At 43.0% G+C, this 26,597-nt stretch overlaps 2 protein-coding genes across 2 annotated transcripts; both read right to left on the bottom strand.

Annotated features, from left to right (window-relative positions):
* Window positions 1-720: 720 nt before the first annotated feature.
* PPIL6 (peptidylprolyl isomerase (cyclophilin)-like 6) lies at window positions 721-10,238 on the bottom strand. Its single transcript, XM_010078388.1, has 8 exons — window positions 10,152-10,238; window positions 8,723-8,818; window positions 8,137-8,325; window positions 7,138-7,200; window positions 6,843-6,990; window positions 5,457-5,513; window positions 2,271-2,406; window positions 721-832 (listed from the first exon to the last, which is right to left on the bottom strand). Exons 1-8 carry the CDS (start codon window positions 10,236-10,238, stop codon window positions 721-723), a joined length of 888 nt encoding a protein of 295 aa, XP_010076690.1.
* Window positions 10,239-18,534: 8,296 nt separating this feature from the next.
* ZBTB24 (zinc finger and BTB domain containing 24) lies at window positions 18,535-25,197 on the bottom strand. Its single transcript, XM_010078387.1, has 6 exons — window positions 24,225-25,197; window positions 23,625-23,792; window positions 23,380-23,463; window positions 22,590-22,673; window positions 20,260-20,341; window positions 18,535-19,348 (listed from the first exon to the last, which is right to left on the bottom strand). The coding sequence occupies exons 1-6, from the start codon at window positions 25,195-25,197 to the stop codon at window positions 18,535-18,537; spliced, it is 2,205 nt and encodes a 734-aa protein (XP_010076689.1).
* Window positions 25,198-26,597: the final 1,400 nt, after the last annotated feature.

Genomic DNA, 26,597 nt, shown 5'->3' with positions numbered 1-26,597 from the left:
TTAAAATTTCCTGTTTTGCAGTAACTTTATAAGCAATGTTTTTCTCCGTTTTAGTGGCAATAGCCACATTTTTGTTATTTGAGACCGTCTGCCAAAAATAATTACTTAAAGCTTACACCTGCTCTAACATTTCCTAGTTTTATCTTGATGCAGCCCAACCTGGGCTGTTACTTTTAGTTTATAGTAGTCAGTGCAGGATCACATGTACGGCATTCAGAGGGGCTACAGTCCTGCAAACATATTTTTTCCTCCTTTCCTCTGAGATGTCTGAGTTACCATATGCAGACTACATCTGGTGCCTGAGCTATATGGGGCAAACCTATCAGGGCAATTGTGCTGTGGAGGTTGTGGTAGCGGCAGAACTTAGCCAGGAACAGTTAGCTTTATCCCTATAGGTGTGTATCCATCTGCCCACACATGCTTTAGCCTTATGTGCATTTTATCATATCTGCTTGTCACTATATAATCATATTAACACCATTCCCCATAAACTGTAGACTAGCACTGGGATATATTCACAAACATTTTTCTATACTCCTGTGAAAGTGCTTTTCAACAGCTTATGAACATTTTTTTTAAAGCTGAAAGAACGTTTCCAAGCCATTCACATTTGCAAGAAGTGCTTTTATTTTTGCCTTAAGTGAAGGCTGTCAAGGTCTGTAAAAAGCTGAGTGGAAAATAGTGCTCTACGTTAAAGCAGGCAGGAAAACCAGCTGGCAATCATGGCTCGAAGGTCCCACAGTTAATAATCTTGCAGTCTACCACAGGCCTTTCGTTATATGTAGGTACGACTTCCAGTCTCTGGAGGACATCCGTGCCCTCTATCAGTTGCCTAAAGAGAGAAAGTGCACAAATGATCTGCCTCTGTCTGGAGCCAGCTCTGCAGCCTCCAGCTTGTGTGGGGCTGTAGCAAATCCAGGCACTGGTTTTCACCCGCTCCGCTCTTTAAAAAGTTGTTCTTTGCAATGGAGTTGCAACGCCATTGGTTCTTGATTAAGTAGCCTCTAGTTGGCATTTTAGGAGAGGTGAAAATACTATGGGTTTATGCAGTATACGTTTATTTAAAGAAATAAGAATTGTACCACGTGCCCCAGCTACAAACAGCTATTACTTTTGAGGAGAAAGAAGTTGAGAGACACACTGTCGGAAGTGACACTATTAAAAGTGACTCGCTGAGAAACGTCTTTCGTTTCCTTCCTTCACAGCACCAGTCTGATCCTGAAAACAGTCCAGTACTTTGCAATCTTTAAGATTTTCAGCCTGTCCCGCTCCCTGCTCCTTCCTGCAGGCACCAGCATGGCGATGGATGGCAGCAGCGCTCTGGAGAGCTTTGTACCGTGTCCCATCCCACCCCATGCCATCCACCACAGTGGTACCAAGCGGGGAGGACACTGCAGGCAGCCCTTGCCAGGCAGGGATGTCAGAAGGACTGAGCCAGCGCAGGGCTGGAATGTGCCTGGCTGTCCTCCTTGTATGCTGTGGCTGCTTTTTCTCCCTCAGGATTAAACTCCCACTCAGCTTTAAGAGGGCCTGTCTATAAGATCGTGGATCCCACACCTTTCAGATTAGACAGAGCAGGTGGCAAGGCTGAAACTCGAAGTGAATGCCTTTGGTTATAAGTATATCCAGCCAGCAATTGCTTTTGATTTGTTCTCTGTACGTTAGACAGTTAGGCTTTTTGCTTCCTTTAAAAATGCTGTCTCCATGATGTGGTTACATGGGAACTGCATTTTAAATTCCTCTCTCTATGGTAATACATAAATATTTTGCTCTCTTACATCAAGCAAACTGCTCAGAGCAATAATCTTCCTTATTACATTCCTGAAAATCTAAAAATCTTAACACGGCCAGCCCTATACATTGACCTACTGAGAACAAATGCTCAGCATGTATTCACAATTCACAGCATTAATTTCTCATGAGGGCAGAGAAGAACCTGCAGGCTTTGCTCAGCACCCCTCTGTCCATCAAGGCCCACCTTTGGGTGACGCCAAGCTATGCAGGCATGGATTTGTAGCCTTTGTCCTGGAGAGGTCTCAACATCTGCCTTAGCTTTGCCCGAGGGTTTTCCAGCTTGAGAAAGCCAGGCCAGTGCAGAGAAAGGGAGGGATGGGTGTCAAATCTGACTTATCCTTCTCCCCCTGGCCAGAGGCATCTGCGTTGCAGCTGCCGTAGGGTGCTCATGGATGCTTCCTCCTGGGCAGCAATGTGCTGTGGGGCCAGGGCGGCCTCCCACACACTGTGGTGGCGGCAAGCTTGTGCGTACATACCCGAAAGCCACGTATTTTTTGTCCAGGTAGGGAGCTGGCTGGAGGGTGATGTAGAACTGTGAGCTGTTGCTGTGGCGGCCCTTGTTGGCCATCCCGAGGACCCCTCTTCCCTTGTGACGGATGGAGAAGCTTTCATCTAGGGAAAAAGTTCAGGGATGAAAGGCTGCAGTTGTGTTGCTCCCTTTGCTGCAATTCACTGTACAGCTCCCTTTCCTTCTTCTCTGCTCTCCCTTTCCCTTCTCCTTTTCCCCCAAAGGTCTCCTCAAGCCTCATGCTCTCCAAATCTGGTTTGAATCAATGTCCTTCCTAGAAAGAGCTCCCCACTACTACTTAGTGCTTAAGCCAGTAAAGAAGCTAATGACAAATCATGAAAAAGTGCTCTAGATATTTCTGAATGTTAGAGCCACAGCAACACCACCTCTGGTTCCCTGTTGTCGCTCTGTAATGCCTTTTGCCAGAGGAGCTCGGAGCATTTAGCACGGCATTTCCCCATGGCTACGTGGGATTATTCCCACTGTACAGATGAGGAAGGCAGGAGGCAGAGCAGATGCTCGAAGCACAGCCTGTGCTCTGCCTCCCCTCATGCCGCTGCTTGTGGTGGAAAGGCTAAGATCCCCCATGGGCACAGACAGGGCTGTGCGAACAGGACATGCCTGGCTGGGGCGGGATGCCCAGCCGCTCCCCACGCTTGGCGACTTGTGCAGGAGGGCGAGCAGGAGACTTCTTTAGCCAAATAAAATGGCAGAGCTGAGAAAATGGAGAGCAGATATTTAGTTAAGGAGGCTGGGATGCTCCCAGAGTGGAAGCTTTGTTCCAGGGCGAGGAGAGGAGGCAGGTGATGGGAGACACAAGGCAAGAGCAAGTGAGAGCCACAAGGAGGTGAAAAGGATCCTCTGTGCCAGTTGAGGACAGACTGGTGAGGGACAAAGGAAATGTCTCTCAAGAGGGATGACTAGGGAAGGATAGGCATAAGGCGTGCTTAGGTTTGGGGGATGATGGCAAGGACTTGATTTCTTTCTTCTCCCTGGAGGGGAGCCCAGCTGGGAGGTGGGGAGCGAGGGGTGCCATGATCCTGGCCCCCTCTGTCACTTGTCTCTGACCTGATCACACTGAGCAGTCAAGAGCCCCATTGAGCTCTCAACAAGCTGTAAGGAAACTGTAGAAATGTTTAGATTTTATTGTTCTCTGATCTTTTAAAAAAACATTTTCACCCTGTTTGAGTGTCCTTCTCAGAAACTGATTCATAAAAATGGTAATTACATTTTAACTGAACAGTTACTCCCTGACCACTGCCTTGTGGTTTGCAAAATGACTTCAGCAGACTAATTTTGGAGAAGGATGCTTTGTCCTGTGACACGATACTCCAGTCCGAATGATTCTCTGTAATTACCTCAGTCCTTTCAACTCATTACAGTAAAATGTGGTTGCATCCCATTAATTTCAGCAGGCATTGCAGTGCCCAGATGTGTGCCAAGTGCAGTGTCTCCCAGAACACTACTGGCTGACAGAGGCATCTCTCACCCTTTTCAGATATCAAAGATATTTGTCCTCTGCCGTCAGTATAAAATAGTTTGGCGGGAAGTACTGGGAAAGCAATCTAATCCTTAAAATAGAAAGGCATACCCAGGGGAACACCTTTCTCAAGGATGAAAAGCAGCTTTTAATTAAAAAGGGGGAGGGGAAGAATTAGTAATCCTCTCCTTTAACACATCAACCCATGGATATGTGCAATAAGGGTAATAAAACTCTTCCAGGGACACTGTCAAGGTTGACAGATTCCAAATTAAATCCACCTTAAAATTACTTAAGCAATTTTTGACGCATTGTCATCTTCCCACATGACATGCCAGCTTCTTTCCTGGGTAGCACAGGGAAAGCACAAGCTTTGCCTGGAGGAGGAGGATGGAGCCGGGAGCAAAATGCTGGGGCATTGTGCCGCAGCCTGGGCAGTGTGTGTGGGGCCGTAGCTCTCCTGTATGCAGAGGTCACACTCATTTTCCCTGCGGATGATTTCTACCCAAACAGAAAGTGCAAAGGCTGCGAGGTGTGCACTAGCCCAAATCTACAGGGTAGCATTGCTGGAAAACAGAATTGACAAACTTTTAAATCCTCTGTGACATCTGCCTTGCAGACAGTTTAACAGCCAGTCCTATTTTTTTCCAGTACCAGCTTATGTTCTTTTTGTGATGTGCGTGTCCCTAGAGTCTAGGATTGCTGCTATTTCAGGAGCTCCAGCATCAAAGAAGTGCCCTTTGCCCGCTCCTGCCCACTCTAGGCAGCCTGCAGCATTTGCTGCCTTAAATCCTGCATACTGGGCTTCCACTTCCCGCAGCTTTCCTTCCCGCCAGTGCTGCGACTTGGCTGGGCAGAGTGGGCTAGCGACCTGCCTCCAGCCAGGTTTTGCTCCATCCATCCCAGGGCCTCAAGGTGAGAGCAGCTTCTCCTTGTAAGCAGGCTCTTCAGCATCTTGGGAAAGGAAGTTTTCAGGTACGCTTGGCATTTCTGATCTCAGTGTTGGCTGCTGCCCAGCCTGCTCAAATGTCACCTCATCTGCACCATTGGCTGGGGGAAAGCTTTTATCTAAGGGAACATGAATCAGTTTCAAAATTGCTTTAACTGTCATAAAACGTCTTTATGGGTAGCATTTAATATGAACAGAAGATCCCAAATGTCTATGTCAATTTTATGGATTGCTTTTCTTAAATATTGCATATTATGACGTTATTTTTTCTTTACATTTCATTAGTTCATAGCAGTACGGGGGAACATTTTTTTGTTCAACTTAGCTCATGTTTTGTCATTTCTCAGCTTTCACAGAGAGCTGGAGAGCTGCAGCTAAGACACTTCTGCATTTCTAAGGTCCTGTCCACAAAGTGAGTATTCACAGTTTGAAGTAGGCGAGTGGGTGACCATCATCCCTTGTTTGGACAGGGAGAAGGGACAGGTGGAGCTGAGCTTCGGGCAGGGGACATCAGAGGAGGGGGCCAAGGTTACAGATCAAAAAGTGACCTCACTAAAGCAGTCCACCCATGCGAATACAAGTGGATAATAGTTCTGACTGAAAAGCAGACTGCTTTAGGGACACGAAAGGAAATTCCCAGGTTATTCTGTGAATAAGATCAGGTAAACAACTTGATTTTTGTGGAAATTTGGCATTTGTGTAGTAAGATAGCTGAGGAACCATACCTTCAAAGGTGGGACCATAAATTGACTCTCCTCCATCACCTTCTCCAGTTATGATGTCTGCAGGGTAGATAAAAGTAACCGTCAGAGACCAGGTTTATCACAGGCATTACTGGGGGTTGTCAGTGAGCAGCTCAGCCGAGGTCAGAGACGGGGGCTGCACATCAGCCTGGGGCAACTGCATCCGTCTCTCTGTTTTACTACCAAAATTTTATCAGACCTTTGGGAAGAGCTCTGCTTCCATCCCAAGAGATGGCCTGTCTATGAAGAACTATTTCACACAGTCCATTTAATTGCTGCCCCTCTGAGAAGGTCCAGTGTCTCCTGCTGGGAGAGCTCCTGCAGTGGCAGGGCCCAGCCGAGGAAGGGAAATGCTGGAGAAGGACACATGTCAGAGGCAGTAGGGTTAGAAGAAGGAAGGATATAAATGCAGATGTGGTGTTATGGTGAGTTAACACCACTAACTTGTCTAAGTAAAGAGATTTGATAAGAAAGAAAATTCCTATTGAACCAGGTTTCTCATGAGTGAGGCACTAAAGGAACCTGATTTTTTTTTTGTTTTTTGTTTTCTTTTTTAAAGAAGTCTGGTTTTGTTACTTTATTTAGACATTGTCTTACACCATCAGGTTATGGTTAGTCGTCTACAGTAGCAAGCATGTAATTTTAGGTTGCTTTTTTGGACTACATAGATATCTGCATAGTTATTCCTGAAAAGTAGGAGGTGTATCTTCAAAGTATGAACTTGAATGTATTTACACGCTCACATCTGGAGCACGGCAAACACAGGTAAGAAATACAGGTAGGTAAGACGTATAATAGACTAAAAGGGAGTAATGAAGGAAATGCCTAACTATCTTCACTTCCCTGGGGATATCAATTGGACAAGCTGTGTGACCCATTGCTCATGGTGCCTTTCTCTGCGGTGTCACACTCCAGGCACAGTGCTGGTGTTCAAACCACTCACCAGCATGTTTGGAAGGGGTCTAACACTTGGCTAAATGCCTCCATAAATTAATCTCTCTAGAAAACAAGTAATATGTTTTCCTATGGATATTCTTAGAGTTTTCATGTTTCAAATTAGTTTCCTAATTACTTACCAAAGAATTTCATGGAAAAGAGTTTTCAATTAGTTTCCTAAATTCTTTTGATAAGGTCTTTGATAATTAAAATTATCCAAACTTTTCCTATGTTTAGAAAGTGAGATAGCTCAAAGAGAATGCTTTCTGGATTTTTTATATATGTATATTAATTAAGAGCTTCTCCTACACAGATTAGCTTTGTCCTGGAGTTCAGTCATGTCTCTGCAGATGAAGACTGTCATTCATGCAGATTATCCCACTCCCCCCTTCTGCTGTAACTGGGATTTGCTCAGGACACCCGGAAACCCACCTCCTCCTTGGATCCACCCGTTTTTCACTAGGCGATGAAAAAGGGAGTTTCTGTACGTGAGCTCTCGGCCATCACACAGAGACTTTGCTCCTCCAATGCACAGGGCACGGAAATTCTCACAGGTCCTTGGACACGCATCTGAAAAGAGCTGCAAAATGAAAGCGGGAGAGGAAAACGTGTGAAATTCGCAGCTGACATCCAGTGGCCAGATTTCAGTCCCCACTCCCTTGGCAGGTGAAACCACCGCGCTGGGTGGACTTGCACCTCGCTTTTGCTTTTCTCCTCTGTATCCTACCTCAAAGAGCAGCCTCCCGACGGGCTGTTCCTCAATGGCTATCTCCAGGTACACAAAGATGTGCTGTTTAAATCAGAAAAACAAATGCAGTGAGGGAAAGGCAGCTCTCTGTGCTGCACTCGCTTCCTAGCACAGGCCAGCGTCCAGCTGCCCAGCACAAATGGTCTCAGCGAATGTCCACGGAATTGTCAATGCACAACAGCATTCCTACTGTTTTGTTTAAATAAACAAAAAAGAAGAAGGTATTTCACTTCATTCTGGGCAGAAATAATTCTAATGGTGTGTTAAAGAGAACTACTGGGCCCTGCTACTTCATCTTGCATTTATTTACATGCCTGTTGCAGCCTGTACAATACAGGCAGGAATAAAGGGATCCACAGGAATACCAGCCACCCCACACTGCTAAAATGGACATTTCTTATTCTTCCCAGCCAGACTCCAATCTGCATGCAATTGATGCTGTATCTTCTGTGGTATTCATTTTGGTACGACATTTTCTTTTCCTCCGCTGTCAATACCATGTCAGCACTGTCTGCATCACACCTCATGACACCGTGGCATTTCAGGGCGTCTTAGCTGGGAAGGGAGAGTTTTGGCACTTGGGCTTTTGGTACCCAAGAATAAGGGTACCCAAGAATTTTGGTACCCAAGGGCTGGGTGATTTGGGATTTTGGAGCAGGCACGGTTGCAGCATGGTCAGCAATGTGCTTTCATCAGACTCTTCAGCCCTGAAGCACTTAATATGCGTCAGGCATCTGGGCTAGCATTTGCCCTTTCCTGGCTGCTGAGAGGCACCAAGGCTCTGCCATCCTCAGTGGGCGATGCTCCCTGACGGACACGCCAGCCCCAGCTCTGGCCCAGCCATCACGGGGCAGAAAATGTCAAACTGCCACTGCTGTGCTCGCTCGCCTTCCTCCTCGTGGTATCTGCCCTGTCATCAGGCAGCCTCTCCAGCCACTTACAGACCTCGCGCTCTTCGTGTGAAACAGTGCTACTTGCCTGGTGGTTTTTCAGGTATTTGGCATAGAAATCCTCAGCGATCGCTTGGTAAAGTGCCTCGGGTTTAAAATCGCGATAGTCCCACTCACGATAAGACCATTGGAGCAGTGACTTCTCATCCCCCAGCAGCTGGCCATCAACGAAGCACATCACCGGGGAGGCATACGCCCATACCTCACCTCTCAGTTCCTGCATTTCAGAGGGACAACAAAGCCTCCAGGGACTGATTACATACTTGGTGAAGAAACAATCAGTAATAATCCACCACAGGTAAGGTGGCCTGTGGTGTTTGCATGCCTTTCCTGTTTTTAAAACCACAAATCCCGCCAACTGGAAGGGATTGGGCAGTGGCTTTTGGTGAGGTGTGCTGATACTGCATGCACTTACGTGCCCTAAAGGTCCAGATCCCACCGCTACGGGACCTTATAATGACAAGAGTCTGCTGGATGTCACTTTGGGGGCAGCTCAGACTGAACAGACCCCTTGAGGATCTCTGATTAAATAAATTGGGGTGGGAAAGCTCACTTCTGAAACCCGTGGATGGCACCGAGCTTGGAGAGGCTGCAGCCCAGGGGGAGAGAGTTACCTTCTTTTTCTCTTGTAAATATTCATGCCATGCAAATTCTACTAAAGGCTGTATTACTGGATCTGCAAACTTGCTTGGAAACTTCAGCTTCAGAGCCTATATTTTCAAGGTAAGGAAAAAAGTTTGCTTATAAGCAATTAATACACTTCCCCCTTTCCCTCCCCCCCTCCCCATCCTTTCACAGCTTGTGTTTCCCTCATGAACTGCAACCTAAGCTACGTTCTAATCCAGTTATCACTCTGCACCCCTCATGCCTTTGGGGTAATTCCCAGCACTTGCAGAAGTACACACAAATTGCTCTGAATTCCTGTTTGCAGATGTAGTGGGTGTCTTCGTTCTATATGAAGAGTTGCTTCACAAATATTATTGAATTATACTGGTACTCCCTGCCCATCCCTCTTCCCCCCGGTGTGAGATGGATGTAAGCAGGGAGACATTCAAAGATTTCTCTGAGCATCATCAACTGCATTTTTGCATGCATTTTTAGAGGCATGGGGAGCTGCAGTCCTCTACTGTCCCATGAGATTGCGCCCAAGGCCTTGGGGCAAGCGGGGGGCTAGGTAAACGCTACAAGGTGAATGTCATCAATCCCTGTTGCTTGTACCATTGCCTCAGGAGCACACTGTTCATTCCTGCCCATCATTTTATCCTCAGCACCATGTGGGCTGGTAATGGCACACAAGTGCCACAAGCTGTGGCTTAAAGCCAGCAGAGTTGGCCTTAAAAAGAATAAAGCTAAGACTTCCTATTCAGCTCACGGTCCCTGTTGCTGTCGTTGGGGAGGTGGTTGGAAAAAGAAAAGGGAAAAAGGCAAGAGGCCCACACACCCTGCAGCTGTTGGCTTGGCTTGTCCTTAGGGCTGCTGATGGATGGCAGAGCTTTGTCAGCTCTAAATAATGCTGGGAAACAAGCCTGGCAGATAAACTCTTACAGGTGGGAAGGGCATAAAGGTCAGGGTTGTGCACCCCACGGTGGGCTGCGTGCTGTGCATCTGCCACACAGCCGAGCTTCTCATTAAAAGCCTGCAAAACCCTGTGAGGTTTGCAGCTCTTTTCTTTCTCATCTACATCGATGGAGCTGCATTAAGGGATATATCATAAGCTGCCCAGCAAGTCAGGCAGAGCTGCGATGCGCATGAAATCTTATACAGCATTGCACAGCTGTAAAATTTCTTGGAGGTGTAGAAACAAGGAGGTGAGGATGCTGCAACGGAGACCCCCTTCCCCAAGCAGCACTGAGCCAGCACCCTGTAAAGCCTCCGTGCCTGTGCCTGCGCCTGGGAGTGCCAAAGAAGAGCAGAAACCCAAAATTCAGAATATTTTCTTCCTAAGAGCCACGAGGTGCAGGCATTCCTCTGCTTATTTGCTTCCAGCCCACATTGCTCCCCACTGCTCCCAACCCAGCTCCAGAACTGAAGCCCCAGCGTTACCTCTGCTGCACACTTGGCCATGTGGAAAGCTGGGTCCCGGAGCAGCCCCACCACCGTCACCGCCACCGGCACCTGCCCTGGGCCCATGGTGCCCTGGCCACCGAGTCCGAGTCTGTCAACAGAGCCCAGCTCCATGGCAACACCGGACGCCAACACACACACACCCCCCCTCCCCCCGCATTTCTAAGCACTTCCCAAGCCTAACTAAGCAGGTTTCAACCCTGTGGGAGAGTGGGAAATGCTATGATTTCTCTTTTCCCCTGAAGGAAGGAAAACCAGATTAGCGGGAAGTGTGTGGCAGAGCAGAGGACCAAAACCAGCTCTTGCCAGAGCTCATGACGGATGCAGTTGGTACGGGATCATTATCTTGTTACTAACGGTGGCTAATAGCAGATGCCCGGCTAAAAGTGGTAAAAATAAGCAAACACGACAGCAGTGCTTCCACATTACTCTTCCAGCCTCTGATGAGCCTCTGCTCAAGGATTTCCCAGTATCTTTGCATTTAATTCCCCTTGGTGGCTCTTTTTTGATGTGAATTTCTTTGCTTTTCAGACAAATGTAAAAATCTGGCACACACAAAATCCCATGTCAGTGAGATTTACAGTTTAATCACACCCTATGTAAAGTGTACAGCTGCTTTTGATGCAGAAACTCCTACACACAGCTGTATTTGCTGGGTGCTGCTGAGACATCGTTCCCGCTGGCAGCCCGGGCAGAGCGGTACGGGGTGTGGACAAAGCGGTTCCCGGGGGGTCGCAGCAAAGCTTTGTACCACCGCGGCAGCTTTGTGCCCTTTTGGCTAACGTAGCACGTGCAAAAGCAGTTTTGTGGGACAGGTGTAGGTTCAGCATGGGCTTCTGTCAGCACGGGTGGGTCAGGTCACTTTTAATTTCTGAGCAAGGTGAATTTTAGGACACACTGGTGTTAGAACTGACAAAATGGAATTAATTGTATGTCACGTCAAAAATTTGCCTAATTTATCATGACATCATGGAGCAATGCAACAATCATCACATCCCCAGGAAAAATACATCTTTAGCATGTCAAAATCCTATTGCAGATGAGACAATTGTGACTTTTTTGTGCAAAATATGTTCTGCAGAACAAACCTATGTCAAATCCAATAAAAACTGTTTTAATTTCTTGTCTCAATAACTGTGTGCACTTTTTTTTTTTGCAATTGTATATCCAAATAGCTTTACAAAGTGCTAGATTTGTACATAACCACAGAGCCAGAACCAAAAAGCCTATAGCCTTCTAGCCAGATGTTTCTGAACTACCCATGCCTGTAAGAAATACAGACTGAGAAGGAAATCACAGTTTGCAGAAGAGCTCCCTCACGTAGCCCTGAAGTTTCTCTGATCCATGTGTGGCTCAGTAGTATTTTCTTACAGCGATTCATTAGGGGAACGCTAATGTAACTATTTTGTTGGGATTTGCAGCAATGTTGGATTTGAAGATGTCCATCCTCACAGTATCAAAGACCGTGAAGAAGATCAGATTCTGAAGGTTTAGCTACCGCTGCTGCTCCCTTGCCTGAAAGACCGTGCACAGGACTTTACTATTTCATGTTACAATGCTGTCCTGATGAAAAAAATGCAGAAAACTGAGGGAGATGAAACAGTTTGGCTACAGGGACATGTTAAAATCCTGTGGTAGACAAGGCAGTTTTAATTTACACACAGGTATGGGGTGGCAGCAGAGAAGCTGCAGAACAAACCTATGTTAAATATAATTAAAACTAAATTAATAGTGATGGCAGCTAATCACAGCAAGCAGCACGTGCAACTGCAGCTACAGTTTGTAGACTATGACTGAGCGATGCAAAGGAAAGAAAGCCCTTTCCTTCCCCCTCCCGAGGGCCAGCACAATGACTGCCAGAGCCTTGGCAGGCTGTGACAAGCAGAACCCAATTTTAGTAGCCAGACCATATGGCTTCTGCTATAGCCACAAAAAGTCTCTAGCAGCCTTGTGTAAAGTCGAGAAGCAGCATACCCAGAGTCAAATATAAAATCAGCAATGCTTCAGAAAATATTCTCTTTGCTATTTTTAGCTTGGTGCAGAATAATGCAACAGAAGTTTATTTGGCTTTTAAAAATGTCTCTTTCCTCCTTTTTGTACTACAAAACATAAGTATTAAAACCAGAGCAATCCACTGCATATTATTTTCAAACAGATTGATGTCTGCATTTCATAATGTGCTTAAATTATGTTCCTGAAATTTAATACTGCACATACATATGACTGTCTCCTGTTAATCCTTTTTATTTAAGAAAAAAAAATTAACTGTTTTTTTTTTTTCTGATATTTTCTAGGCATGGAAATTCTTACTGTCATTGTGGGCAAGAAAAGGAACTAATAGTCAACAAATGGTCAAGGTCAAGAAGAAAAGCTACAATTATCCAAACAAGCGTAATATTATTAGCCAACAAGCTAATATCACTAGCTGTACGGGACTGTTTTCTGCAAATTTATGATGGGCTTTTTTTTTTAAAAAAAAGAGTAAGCCAAGAGCCACTGTTTACTTGCTGTCTCTGTCCATTCTGGCTTTTATTTCTCCCCTTCTTTTTGCATCACTTTGTAATTCAGGTACGTTAAAATCTGTTCAACAGGTTGCCAATTATCAAAATTATATCTATCAAAATCTTAAACTGGATTGTTAGTATTAATTTCAGCCCCTTTCTGCTACTTGTTTATGACAATATGACATTGTTTGCCAAGCTTATTCATATTTTTCAGATGAGCGTTTCGCTGGTGTTAAGAGTTAGACAGGAGCTTGCGGGTACCGCCGTGCTCCACCCTCTGTGGCAGACGGTTTGGAGAGAGTGACAATTACCATGAAGAAAAGTACGGAAAGCACAAGAAGTTGTACAGCATATTTAAACGATGATACTGCAACCCTTTCAAAGGCTGGGCAGCTAATGTTCTTGGAAATGTGAAGTCCTTTGAAATGTGTACACATGCCCTGACACGAGACCCGAGAGTTTTGCTTCTGCAGGATTGTCACAGGGTTTCCTCACTCCAAACTTCTCCACCTGCTGTGGCTGTGGCCATTTCAGTTCCTCTCAGTCCAAGATAGCATCTGAAAGAGACTGAGAAAGAGAACAGAAAGGCAGATTGGATTAAATAAACCTCACATTTGAGAGAGAGCCCCACGTGAAGGTACTCTGGCAGGAGAGCTGGTAGTAGTCACGCAGTGACATTTTGGTAAAGGGTGACACAAATGACTGCAGCATGGCTCTGCTGAAAGCTGTGTAAAGAATAATGCCCTGCTTCTTGAAGACACAAAAGCTAAATAACTTTACAGCAAATACCTGGAGAGGAAACACTGCACAGCTTATCTGCTGAAGCTGCAGAACCACAACGTGCTGTGATAACTAGGGCGAGGGCCACCACAGCTGTTTCACACCAGGTCCTTGGGTTACCACAAGTCCTTTCTGACAGATACTATGCAGCTGCTCGATCACCCAGCAATTGAAGCAAACAATGAAGGAGATTTCAAAAAAATGTCTTCCTACTGCCAGATCAGCTCAAGAAAGAAGACCTCCATAAGCTTAGTCTTCCAGGTGGAAGGCAGAAATTGACATCACTTTATAAAGAATCCAAAGCAAAGCTGAAGGAATAAGCTGATTTTGAAGATGACAATATACTAACAGGGCTGTCCACAACCACCTGAAATTCTCCAGGTGACCGCTCTAATAGCCACGAGGCATGACTGCCTTCAAGGGCAAGGAGGATCCAGTGGTTTGAAGGGAAGACCCATGAACACCTGAGAATTTGGAATGCCCAAACAGTGGGCTACAATTGTGGATGTCAGAAAAACTTGCAGGACAGAGAGTGGGGAATTGCTAATTAAAGCAAAGCTCTGCATCTTGCTATTCCAACAATACATTTGATTAGCTAGGATTAAAATATGAGCGAAAAATGAGCAGTAAGCATACTACAGCGAGATGCTGCTTCACCTAGGATATCCCTGGATAGTTTTTTCCATTTGGAAGAATTGATTGGGCCAGAGCTGAACAGGGGTCCATCTGTTGTAGAAAACCATTCATTGTTCACCATGTTTTATGGAGGACCTGAAAAGGGATGGAGCATACAGGACTGTTGTAGCTCACAGGGCTGCAGGTCTGCAAGGAGCACTCTTAATGCCTCTAATGAATAGATAAAAGAGGTGCCAAAGCCACAGCTATGGCAAAACCAGCATTGTCAGTTCCTTCTCCACTCTTAAAGAGAACTTGCAATAGCTAGAGTGCACAGATGGACTTCTGACCATGGGAAGATAAGTGTATCCAGGAAGCGCTCTTGACTGCTGCCCAGATTCAGGGCACACCTGCTTTGCAAACCAGGCTCCTCCCAGCCGCTCCCAGGTCGGACTCAGCTTCTCCTGGACGTGGCCACTGACACAGCCAGTGAGACAGCCTGCTGCAGAGAGGGAAGACGTGGGGAGGCAGAAAACGTACCAGGCTGCTGTGCTCACATAGGCATTGGGTCAATGACTAGGAATGAATCCCATACTAGCTCTCATTAAAGGTGAAGTGGGAAAAAACTAAAAAATATATATATATATCCCAGCACACTAGGATAGGTCTTAGCAAACACCAACTATGAACTTAATCACGATGACTAACCAGCAAAGACAGCAGAACAAGCATTTTACAAATAAAAAAAAAGTCCCTCCGAGCAGGAGAGAGAGCATAAAACAAGTACTGAAAAAAAACCAAAACCCAGCCTTGCAAAGTAACACATGCTAGGATGAAAATTCTCCAACTCATAGCTCACATGAAATAATCTGATACTCATCTATCAAAAATGAGAAGCTGGATTGCAAGGTCCACCAGTCTCATCCACATTGCCAGCTTCTCGGCTTCCATGCACAGAACAGCAAACTCTCTTGAACTTTAGAGCAGCAAGGTATGCTATTTACAGCTGAACCATGAATATAAATTGTCCAGCAGGGTAAGTGTACACAAATTCACCCTGAACAGCATGTTTGCTCTACCCCTTGGGGATTTGTTTCATCTTTCACCTGGAGAATCAGCCAAAATCTTCAGAAAAAGACAAAATTTCATAAACTTGCATTTGAAAAACAAATACTAAAATATTTTTAGAGTTCAACTAGACAGTGTGATTTACAAATGGAGTAGAAGCACACAACGGTGCCAATTGCTCACAAAAATGGATCTTGCTGTAGTCATTTTATTGTCCTGTGTTTATGTCTAAAATCCTAATCTCATTTTAACACAGCAATCAGTGAGAAGGATTTGCTAAGGAGATTAGTCTGTGAGAAAATTAGAAGTTAAGGTTTTTACCAACTAAGAAGTAAAGATATTTATTGAGCTGCTTTGAAACACAGTTTTTTAGGGCAGGCATTTTTGATATATAGTTCTTAAGGGCAGCTGGACTAAAAAGCAAAGCTGAAGGGGTTTCTTTTCAAATTCAAAGCAACCCTAGGCTTCAGTTGCAGCCTTAAAAATGCACACACAGAAGGGGGATTTATTTTCATCTTTAATAGAAATGCATTCACTAGAAAGGAAGCAAGTGGTGTCAAAAAAGCAACACTTGTGGTATTAGAAACCATGCGAGCTTCTCAAGTGCAAGCTACAATGTGTGCTGACAGCTTAAGCAATGCAGGGTGCAAGATTAGTCACAGCTGTGCTATCCACAGCAGCTCGTTTCTTCACTGGCAATTTGGTAGAAAAGCATAAGAAAACAAACAAGACTTCATTCTTTTTAATTACAGGGAAAGCATAGTGGCTCAATCATAACTGTAGCATCGTACTTAATCCTGCAAGGGTAAGTTCATAATGAACAAATCAAAGGTCAAAAAAAGATGCAAGTATTTAACAGTTACTTTACTGGTAGTCTTAGAATTTAGCTTGCAACCAGCCTTTAAGCATTTTGTGATTCATAAATATATGGCAGAGAAGGAACTCAGTGCAAGCTCCTGTAAACTTAGGACCAGACTGTATTATGGCTGCACATTACAGTATTTAAAAATCAAGTTATTAGGATGAAACCGCCAGAATATTTATTGTAAGCTTAAATTTGTACAATTAATCCCTAAGATTTTCATAGATGTTGTAACAAGCCTTACTGTATTTTTTCATGTTTTTACAGCATCAAGACTTCAAGCTTCTGAAGTATAACTGCAGAATATGCTGGTTCTCTTCAGTGGCAAAAAGTATACAAATTTTATTTCTCTATTCTGAGAGAAAGAAAAGGTGAAAAGTCTACACAGAGTTTTGCTGTGGGATGGTTGGTTGTTGTTTAGGTTTGTTGGGGTTTTTTTGCATTGATTTATTCGTACTGTCTACCCTTTTCATGACCCATGATATATAAACTGATCTAGCACTGAAAAAATGAGATGCTTACCCAAACTCCCACCACATGTGGTCAGGAGCTGGCCAAGTAGTCTAGACTTGAACAAGGAACATCATCCAGAATTTGGGCTCCCCAGAACACAACAGAATTGACACACTGGACTGAGAGCAGCAGAAGTCCACCAAGGTGATTAAAGATCTGGAGCACATGATGGAAAAAGGCTGAGAAAGCTGGGTCTGTTCAGGCCTTGAGAGGAGAAGGCTTGGGAGGACCTTACTGCTGTCTTCAACTACCTAACGGGAGGGTGTAGAGAAGACAGGGACAGATACTTCTTGGAGGTGCAGTGGCAGGACAAGAGGCAGCACACAGACACAAAGCAGCATATAGAAAATTCAAATTTTCAAAATATAGGAAACTTTTTTTTTTACACTGCCAGTATGGTCAAACACTGGAACCCATGACCTGGAGAGGTTGTAGATCTCCATCGCTGGAAGCATCCAACACTCAACCAGACAACAGCAACATGATCTAGGTGCACCTGCTTTGGGGAAGGTGATGGAGCAGACGGCTTCTGGAAGTCCCTTCCACCCTAAATTATTCTATCATTCTACGCACTGGGCTACCCCAGTGACTCTCTCTGGGCAATCATATAAGCCAAGCACATACAAAGATCCTTTTCTGCTTTTAAATTCACCTGCTAATTCCTTAATTTTTACATTTTTCATTTGTTAAAACATAAAATATCAATGTAAATCACAAGTATGACATTTTATAGCAGAAGTGAAGACTGAGTAGGTTGCTTTAAGTACCAGTGGCATTTTATCTGGATTTTAACACACTAGTACACTATGTGAGATGTTACCAGTAGCCAAACTTGAAAATGCAAAGCATGTGTTCTGGCATGGTTATTAAGATGTCAAATCTTTTTTGTTAGCAGTCAGTCAGTCATTGAAAACAATCTGTACACATCTAATCCAGTCAGTGAAAATAGCTGTACAAATTTAATATGATATGCCCCATTTATATAGCTCATTATGCTCTGAAGTGATTCTATTCATTAAGTCCCCACAAAAACAATTGCCAGCTTTAACATATATTAAAAGTAACATTACATTCTGCTCTCAAAAGTACAAAAAAATAACTCTTCAGATATACACTGGTTCCTAAGCTCAGACTGAATCCTTTCAGGAAGAGAATTTCGCACTTCAATAGACAGTGCCTTCAAGAGCTCTTCAAAGTGCTTAGCAGAGCATGTGAACACTATCCCCACTTACTAGATGATGAAATAAGGCACAGAGGTCAGCTACCTTGCCCACACTCACACAGAGAGCGAGTGGTATAACTAACAGAGCAGAATTTGGGCTTTTCAGTTGTCCAGTGTAACCACCGCATCTCACTGCCACTATTCAAGTGCAATGGCTTAAACATTTCTGAGGAGCAAAACTTGTACAGCATACAGAAGGGGCAATCCAGAGCCAGTCAAAGGCTGCAACAATTTCAAACCAAACCAAACCAATCTGGTAGTCCATAAATCAAAATGCACTTCAGGGAATGGTCCCATTGAAAATTATACATTAACCCACAGAGAGAAAGCTCATTAAACATAAGACATATGGTGTAAACTTTGCAAAAGCATACTGGTTATCTTAAGCTTGAGAGTAGTTCAAGTAACATTGACCTCATCAGAGAAGTCATACTTCCCGGTCAGGAGACATCTTAAACACTGTTCTTCTACTGGCAAGGTACGCTTCTCCGGAGAGTCACACAGAAATGCAAGTAAGGAGCCACATATCTCCTCAGGAGGCATGGATGTGTATGAGGCACAAAAAAAACACATTAATTGCTTGTGAGGTATGGACTAAATGGCAGAGAAATACCAATCTGGAAAAATTTTGAAAGTCTGAAATAAATAAGGTTAAGAAAACTGAAAGTCACCCATCAAAATCACCAAGAAATGCATCTTCAGACAGATTATGCTGCAGAAAAGAAAGTGCAATATGTATAATAACTGCTTGGATGAGAAGCATGCTATAGCCTGGCCCTGTGATAACAAATAAGCATTTCAGAAAGCCTGTCCTTGAATAGGATGCTCATGAGATGACTCATTTACTGACAGAGACTGCTGATGGGATTCAGAAATATGTACACTTTGATTCTGTTCTTCACTCATTTGATGAGAAGGAACTGTATCTTGGATAGAGTGAGACTGTTGACTTGATTCCTGAGTCAGCTGCACGTGCTGAGCTGGATGTGAAGATCCCGCTAAGTGGATTTCTTCATTTTGTCCTTGATGAGCATGGAGATGTTCTAGTGCTTCCTTGGAAAGAGCGATGACATGCATTTGTTCAGGTTGGGCAGTCTCTATTTGGTTTGCAATCATATTGATACTTTGGATTTGTTCCACTTGCTCCTGCTGAGCTGAAAGCAACAAATTTTGCAACTGCTGTGGTGGCTGAGCAAGCAGTGTGAGATTAGAAGCCTGCTCTGTTGTCATATTTGGGGCATTTTCTGCAGTAACAATACTAATGCCTTGATTATGACTAGGCATGAAGTTTATATTATGTACTGCATTTGTAACCAGTAGCTGGATTTCCTGCCCTCCAGAGGTGGCAAGTTGATACTGCTGCAGCTGAAGAATGTTTCTCACTTCTTCTGAACCAGTGTTGGCGCTTGGGGCCATGCTGGCTTCCTGAAACAGCTTCTCCTTGCTATGAATTTTCAAATGAGACTTCAGGTTGTCCAGACGAGCAAACTGCAAACTACATTCTGAGCAGGAGAAAGGCTTTTTGCCTGTGTGTAAGATACAGTGTCTTCTCCTAGCACTGGAATCAGAGAAGGATTTTCCGCATATACCACAAGAATACGGCTTTTCTCCTCTAGAAAAGAACGTATTTGATCTCATTAAAATATCCGCTTTGACAGTGCTGCTTTCTGCAACTTATTATAAAATAAAAAACTGAAATGATTATTTTGTTTTGCTAAATTATAAGCATTTAAGAATGGTGACGATAAAAATGTTCTCTATTTGACTCCCCAATTATTTTTGACTTCACAAACTGTACAACACTTTCATTAGTATATACTCAAGAGCTACAGAGGTAACATTACTGCCCTCCTGTTATAATACCAGATGTACAAACTCTGCGCTGCTAGACCTTGACAAGAATGCATCAATTACTTTGCACAGCTGTAAGCACTGACCATTTTAAGAACGTTTATCAGCAGTGTGGGCTTTAAAACAAAAAGAAGTGTGCAAATCCCAACTTCCTGACTCAAAGGGATGAGAAATTTTACTGGAAACGTTTTCTTTTACATAAGGCCCACAACAGTTCTCCAGTGATTTAAAATCTGACATGCCTTTATGCAATAAATCACACTGACATGGGTAAAAGACAAGTAATGCTATTAAAGAGACCTGGTAAGACTACAGGGAAACAAGACAGTGCTCCAATAACCCTGTTACACTATGGCTACTGTTCTGCTGTCAAACAACAATTCACAATAACATTTTCCCGTAAATAATATAACAGTAAGAACACTGTCATTAAACAGTCACAATACACCAAAGAAGAATCTTACAATATCTTGTCACACTAGTACTTATCAGTGCAGTACTTTCTACTACCAATTATTTCTTTAAATAGATTAGGCAAAAACGTTAACTTTAACCATCCATCCAAAAGGCAAGCAAGCCCTGACCATTCTATGACTGAACAAGAACTACATACAGGTATTGTATTAGAAGTTTCATCTTTAAAGAATGTAATGAAAATTAGACATATTCTACCTGTGAATTCTAATGTGAGTCTGAAGAGAACTTTTAGCCGTAAATGATTTGCCACAAATTTCACAAGTGAAGGGCTTCTCACCTATTAAAAAAAAAAAATGACATTACTTTTTATACAGGACTTCCTATCAATATATTAAAAAACATTTTATATTTTACCATACACAGTATCAAGTGTGTACTGTCGAATCCTCACATTTCTGCCATGCGTCAGGACAGATATATGAAACTGAATGTACTCACTAGTTAAATGAGGGTATAGTATTTTAAACGTACATCTCTGACATTTCTCCCCTTTGAAGAAAAAGAATTAGGTGATTCAAATTCTCAGAGCAACAAAAAACATACATATGATACTGATGAGCATGTTCCACATGGAACAGACAAGTCTGAAAAAAGGCTGACCCTGAACTAGTAGGCATCAACGCTGGGCTCACATGCAGCAACACGGAAACGAGTAAGCCTATATTTCCAAACCTGAAAAGTGAATCCATTATCTTAACAAGTTGCCTCACTTCCTATAAGGTTCCATCATCCTAGACCTACGATATACCGGGAACACCAGACGGAGAAAAATTAAATTATGGTGGGTCAAATAAATTGTAGTGGTGCTCGTTTGTTTTTGTTTTGTTTTTCTGCATTTGGAATTCTTGTGTCTAACTGAGTAGAAGCAGAGGAGTCAAACAACAAAAGGTTCACAAGAAACACAATACTACCCAACCGCAGCAAATCCTAGTTCACACCATAACATATCCTTGTTGCACTGAGCTTCTTTAAGATACCAGATATGAGAATCTGGGTCACCACTGTGGTGATTCACACCAGCAAAGCACACAAAACCTGGGAATGGGGCAGCAGCCAGTTACAAGGAAGCTTCACATTTAGCATAGAACTGCAGCACTTATCAGTTTTCATTTGGCTTTGGAGAGCAGAGGTAAAATATGAGAGAACAAGAAACATTTGTCAGAAGGGAGCACTAGTCATCTAGTCCCAGCCTCCTACTGAAAACAGGAGTAACTTCCTCAGTAGACTGTATTCTTACAACATGGCATTACAAAACCGCTTCCAAAGCAGAGCAGTCATACCAGTGTTAACACCTGTTCCCCAAACTCCTTAGAATTTTGCTTCTTGCTTTTAAGATGGGACAGATCAATCGTTATTTCTGCATCATTAATACTGGTATCTGGCCTGTCTTTTCTGGAAGCAAAATACACTGCAAGGCACTTTCTGCTAGAACTCATCTTGGTTCATCTATTTTTGCAACTTCCCTTGCTAGTATGCTTCCTCTTCTCGTTTCCCACCACCAAAATAATTTCTCACTACATTTATGCAGCTGTATCAGCTTCAGATACAGAACTGTTGTGTGTCAACAAACACTATATTCTCCTCAACAGAAAATGCAGTATTTCTAAGTATTGAAAGTTACCCAATTCTAGATACACCAAAAACTCCCAAGAGCAGAAGTTCTGACCTCATTGTATCCCAGGGAATTTAAAGCTGTGTTATTTTCACTGAGAAAGGGAAGGAAATGAATGAGATACATAACTGAATCTCATGGATTCTTTATCACAACTGCAGGCAACATGTTTAAAAATAATTTGATTTTGGGAAGAAACAATTGCCACTGTTTATAGCTATTTTAAAAGAAAAAAACATTCACATATCATCTTATGAACTTACCCTTCAAAGGAAACTATTTTCAGCAGCTTATGCTTTGTTATCACAAGACAGTAGACCAGCATTTTAATCTCTCTTGCCCAACCATGCAAGTATCACTTTGCCCTCAAAATCTCTTAAAGCATCCTCTGACACACTTGCATTAAATCATCCTCCCAGCCCATCTTCTGACAACATCTGGTTTATTACAGCACAATAAAAAGGTAGATGGAAATAATTATTTTTTGGGTCAGCAACATTTTTCACAAGCCCACATCCCTCACAGACAGGGGTGCCCAACTCATTCTGGACATACACTTTCTGTTACTAGTTAGCTCACTTCAAGCCCCATACATGCTGGATGCAGGTCTGCTGATAAACTGCCAGCCCAGGATTCTATCACAGGAGAGCTAACTGGCATGGTCTGCAGCAGGCTTTATAAGAATGGGAAAACAACCCTCTTCCTATAATAGGCACTGCTTCTGCACTGTTGTAATACGAGCTTTTTTGTGCTCCTGTGTTTTTGATGTAAAATCTCTTCATTAGCAATATAGGCATCGTTATGCACAAGTAGCGCAGAAGTTCATCCCACATAGACAAGTGTCATTTGCCTAACGTTGTTTTGTCTGTGTTAATTCAAGGAAAAACCCACAAAACATGACGTAAAATATTACCTGTATGTGTTCTTAGATGTTTCTTTAACTGAGCTGCGTCCATGAATTTGCGACGACACTGGCTACATTCTGGCAGTGAACGGCCTTGTCGCAATAATAAAAAAAGTGTCAGTGCATAAGTGATCCCCTGTATCTCTTCAGTGATCTTTGTTAAAGCACTTTCCTGTAAAATAACCACTTTGATATAATATAGAGATAAAATAAAAGGTGATTCACTGCCTCATCTCTATCTTAATGGTCTCATTCCTATTTCTCTATTTAATATTATCGTGGGAAAAGAGGGGGCTGACATCTGCTCCCCCCCAAACACACTTTCTCTTGAAGCTTTGTAAACTCTGATTTTTTTTCCACCACTTCTTGTTGGTGTAGCTTAATCTCCATCCTGCTACAGAAGTGAGCAGGACACTTCTTAAAGCTTGTTTGCCATTGCTAGTCCAAAGTAGTGGGAAACTACCAACGGGCAGCGGACACAATTGTTTACACAACTGCTAGCTTCTATGTAACACAGGCAGCAGGGCTAAAATAATCAAGTTGTGTGTCAAATACAGTGCAACTAATTTTTAATCATCATAAGAGTCCTTCTTGATTAACTATATTTCTAAACATTCCACTTATTATACACCATTTTGTCTTTTTCACCCTATTCATTGTTTTATCAAGATAGCATATATCAGGGTAGCAGAGACTAAATACAGACATCACTGAAGAATAATTTTCAGCCTTAGTCAAGCTTTAGGAGCGCAAATCAGCATGGCCTGTCAGCCAGCTCTTCAATCCAAACTTGTTGTACCTGTGTGTACTCGATAATGGCTCTTAAGCTGTCTCTTTTGGCTGAAGTATTTCCCACACTGATCACATGTAAAAGCCTTCTGCCCTGTAAAGAAAATCACTTATTAAAATGGAAGCCACATCCAAAGCAAGTGTAAAGAAAAAAATAAATAAACAAGCACACATGAGAGAGAGAGCAGAAACACCTTTTTTGAGAAAGGCAAATTCTTGAGGGAGAGAGGTTACATTTGTCTTGGAAATATTTACCGGTGTGTAGGCTCATATGCTCCAGAAGAGAATGCTTTGTTGTCAGAGCCTTACTGCAGACGGTGCAGGTGTACGGCCGTTCTCCAGTGTGCATCCGCTCATGGACTTGAAGAGAGTGCTTCTGGGAAAAGCCTTTGCCACACTCACTGCACTTAAAAGGGCGCTCCCCTAAAAGCAAAAGATGACATTTTTAAGTATAGAAGCATTACTTCTTGCTAGATATTCTAAGCTGATAGTGAGATGCATTGCAATGTAGTAGCTACTAAAGAATGACTTTTAAGTAGTAATAAGGCAAAATAAGAGACAAGCTTCACATTGCAATACAATAATCCTTTAAGCACTGCCATATAATTCAATGTTTAAACAGAGAAATTATTAACTAAACTGCAATCAAGGTAAGACATAAAGGCTACAAGATCTGCTGACAAGAATAAAACAGTGAACACAGTCTCAGGCACACACTGTCATATAAAATAATTTGGATCAGCATGCTATTTTGGACAGTTCCTTGCTGTAGACAACAGCTCCCACTTCAACAGGTAGTTTTTAGCAACAAGTCACTAAACCCTAACCCAAAAGCACCAGTTGTTTATTGCCCACCTGTATGACTCCGCTGATGAATAGCTAAGAAGTGATTATATTTAAATACTTTGCCACAGTCTTTACAGCGAGCTTCAGAACCTGCACATTTTCTTTTTCCATCAGTTCTCTTTGCCAGTCCTTTTTCATCCTCATCACCAAGAAGTTTATAATCTTTTAGTTTGATTGATCTCCTTATTCTGCGTTTGCTGTAACGGCTCTGAGTGCTCTGTATTCCTTCAGATTTGGGATCATAATTCTCATCTTTCTCAGCTGACAGATCGACAGCATCTTCTGAGCCACAAGCAGGTTCAGTTTCTTCTGCATCTTTCCTCACTGGAGCCTGTTCGCTGACAACTGTTTCTTCCTCTGCAGTCTCCTTTTTCATAAAATTTTGCTTATTTTGCATGGAGTTGTTCTCTCTCAGCTGCACATCTTCAGCAGAATTTGTGGGTGATTTTTCTTCTTGGAGTTTCTTGACCTTCCTTGGTCGCCCTCGTTTTCGCTTGGGTGGATCTTCATTTTTCTTGTCGCTTGCAATAACAGCTATAGAGGCTGCACTGTTAGCCGGCGCTGGTAATGCATTACATGGGCTACGGCTGGCCTGATGGTCTGTACAGGCCCACACCAAGTCATTCACTTTCAGCAGCTGTGCAGTGGCCAGAATTTGTTCTGTGCTTTTTTCACTGGCATGGAGACAACCAGTGTAGATAAATTCAAGCAGTGCTCCAAAGGCGTCTGCAACCATTCCCTCCAACATGTAAATTGACTGCCCTATTTCACCCTCATCTACAAACATCATTGAGAAGTATTCACTGCTGGCAGCAAGCAAAGCTTTATGGGCTCTGAATTGCACATTCTCCACTATTAGAGTAATGTCACAGAGAAAATCCTTTTTCCTTTGTTCTTCCAAATTAGCTAGAATGGTATCTTTGTGAGCTTTGGAGTGGATGACAACCAGTTTCTCAGAAGTGTCAGAAGCTGCTTCTGCCATTTTTATTGCCCATATGAAAGCAGGTGCCTACAAGAACAGAATAACTGTAATTGAGAAATATTGCAGAATATAACACAATACAATATATATATAAAACAAAATACAATTTGGTTTACCAGTCAACAGAGTTCAACAGTTTCTGAATCAATTCTGAAGCCTCTGAACTTTCTTTAAAAAAAACATTAATGCTGACAGACTTTCTTCAAGAAGTGTTTTTAAATCCTAAGAAATGGCTACAGATAGTTTCTTCTTAGATCAGAATTACCGCCTATTATTTCATTTATCTCTGATGTACTGTGAAGTGTATAACATCTAAAAACGCCTACCCCTTCTGAAAACTCCTTTCACAACTAAATCAGTTGAACAAAAAGAACTCATTGTTCACAGCTCCTAACTGGAAACAAATAATAAAAAATAAAAGGTCAACTGCAGCTTCATCCCACATTTCATGTTATTCAGGGACAAGGCTATTAAATCCTATAATCAATGACAAAACTTCACTGGCATCAGTGTGGCATGACTCCATGCCTTTCACAAGGGAGCTGGGGAGGCACTCTTTATCAGGGAGTGCAGTGATAGGATGAGGGGCAACAGTTTTAAACTGAAAGAGGGTAGGTTTAGATCAGGCATTAGAAAGAAATTTTTCACTGTGAGGGTGGTGAGGCAGTGGAACAGGTTGCCCAGAGAAGCTGTGGACGCCCCATCCCTGGAGGTGTTCAAGGCCAGGCTGGATGAGGCTTTGAGCAACCTGGGCTAGTGGAAGGTGTCCCTGCCCATGGCAGGGGGTTGGAACTTGATGATCTTTAAGGTCCTTTCCAACCCAAACCATTCTATGGGTCTATGATTCTTTTATCCATTTCTATCCTTCTGAAAAATTCTCTTTCAGAACACTTACCTGCTAAGCGTCAGACTACAGAGGTGGGCAATAAAAACAAACAAGAAAAGCACCTTTTTTCAAAGAGCTCTGTCTAAAACAGGGTTGACTGTGCTAATCTGGCTTGCTAGGCTTCTTTAACTGTAAATATGAAAAAAATCAAAGACAAACAAAAAATACCCATAATCCAGTAGTTTCAGAAGAATCCACCAAATAATACTACAGAAGATGTGTGCCAAAAATGTCCATTTCAAAAGGATCATCTGAGCCAAACAGGAAACAGGTGGCTACTTGCCATCTTAAAGTATAAAATATAAAGCTGCCATTTTACATACAAACATATTTAAACACAGTGAGCACAACAGTTTTGATCACTGAAGGAACGCTGTAAGAAACAGCACAGACACGATACCCAAACGCTGCTGAGGTGTCCAGCAAGCGATTCTCTAGCACCCAGCTGCCGAACGCTTCACGCCGGAGCCAGACCGGCTCTCTGGGGACCTTCACTGCGGAAGGCTGGGAGGGC

This window comes from Pterocles gutturalis, unplaced genomic scaffold, assembly GCF_000699245.1.
Source record: "Pterocles gutturalis isolate BGI_N339 unplaced genomic scaffold, ASM69924v1 scaffold50723, whole genome shotgun sequence".
Classification (NCBI taxonomy): domain Eukaryota; kingdom Metazoa; phylum Chordata; class Aves; order Pterocliformes; family Pteroclidae; genus Pterocles; species Pterocles gutturalis.
The sequence above is the reverse complement of the archived record's forward strand: the minus strand, read 5'-3'. Positions and strand labels throughout refer to the sequence as shown.

Bases quoted from the DNA above. Each gene is read 5' to 3' on its own strand.
- PPIL6 (XM_010078388.1), bottom strand. From the start codon at position 10,238: ATGGGCCCAGGGCAGGTGCCGGTGGCGGTGACGGTGGTGGGGCTGCTC. The intron at 7,201-8,136 runs GCAAGTAGCACT...TGATTTAAACAG, and splicing joins AATACCTGAAAAACCACCAG to CACATCTTTGTGTACCTGGA. The intron at 833-2,270 runs GTATGTACGCAC...TTCTCTCTTTAG, and splicing joins AAAAAATACGTGGCTTTCGG to GCAACTGATAGAGGGCACGG.
- ZBTB24 (XM_010078387.1), bottom strand. From the start codon at position 25,197: ATGGCAGAAGCAGCTTCTGACACTTCTGAGAAACTGGTTGTCATCCAC. The intron at 23,464-23,624 runs GTAAATATTTCC...TTTTCTTTACAG, and splicing joins GCATATGAGCCTACACACCG to GGCAGAAGGCTTTTACATGT. The intron at 19,349-20,259 runs GTAGAATATGTC...GTTCTTTTCTAG, and splicing joins ACTCACATTAGAATTCACAG to AGGAGAAAAGCCGTATTCTT.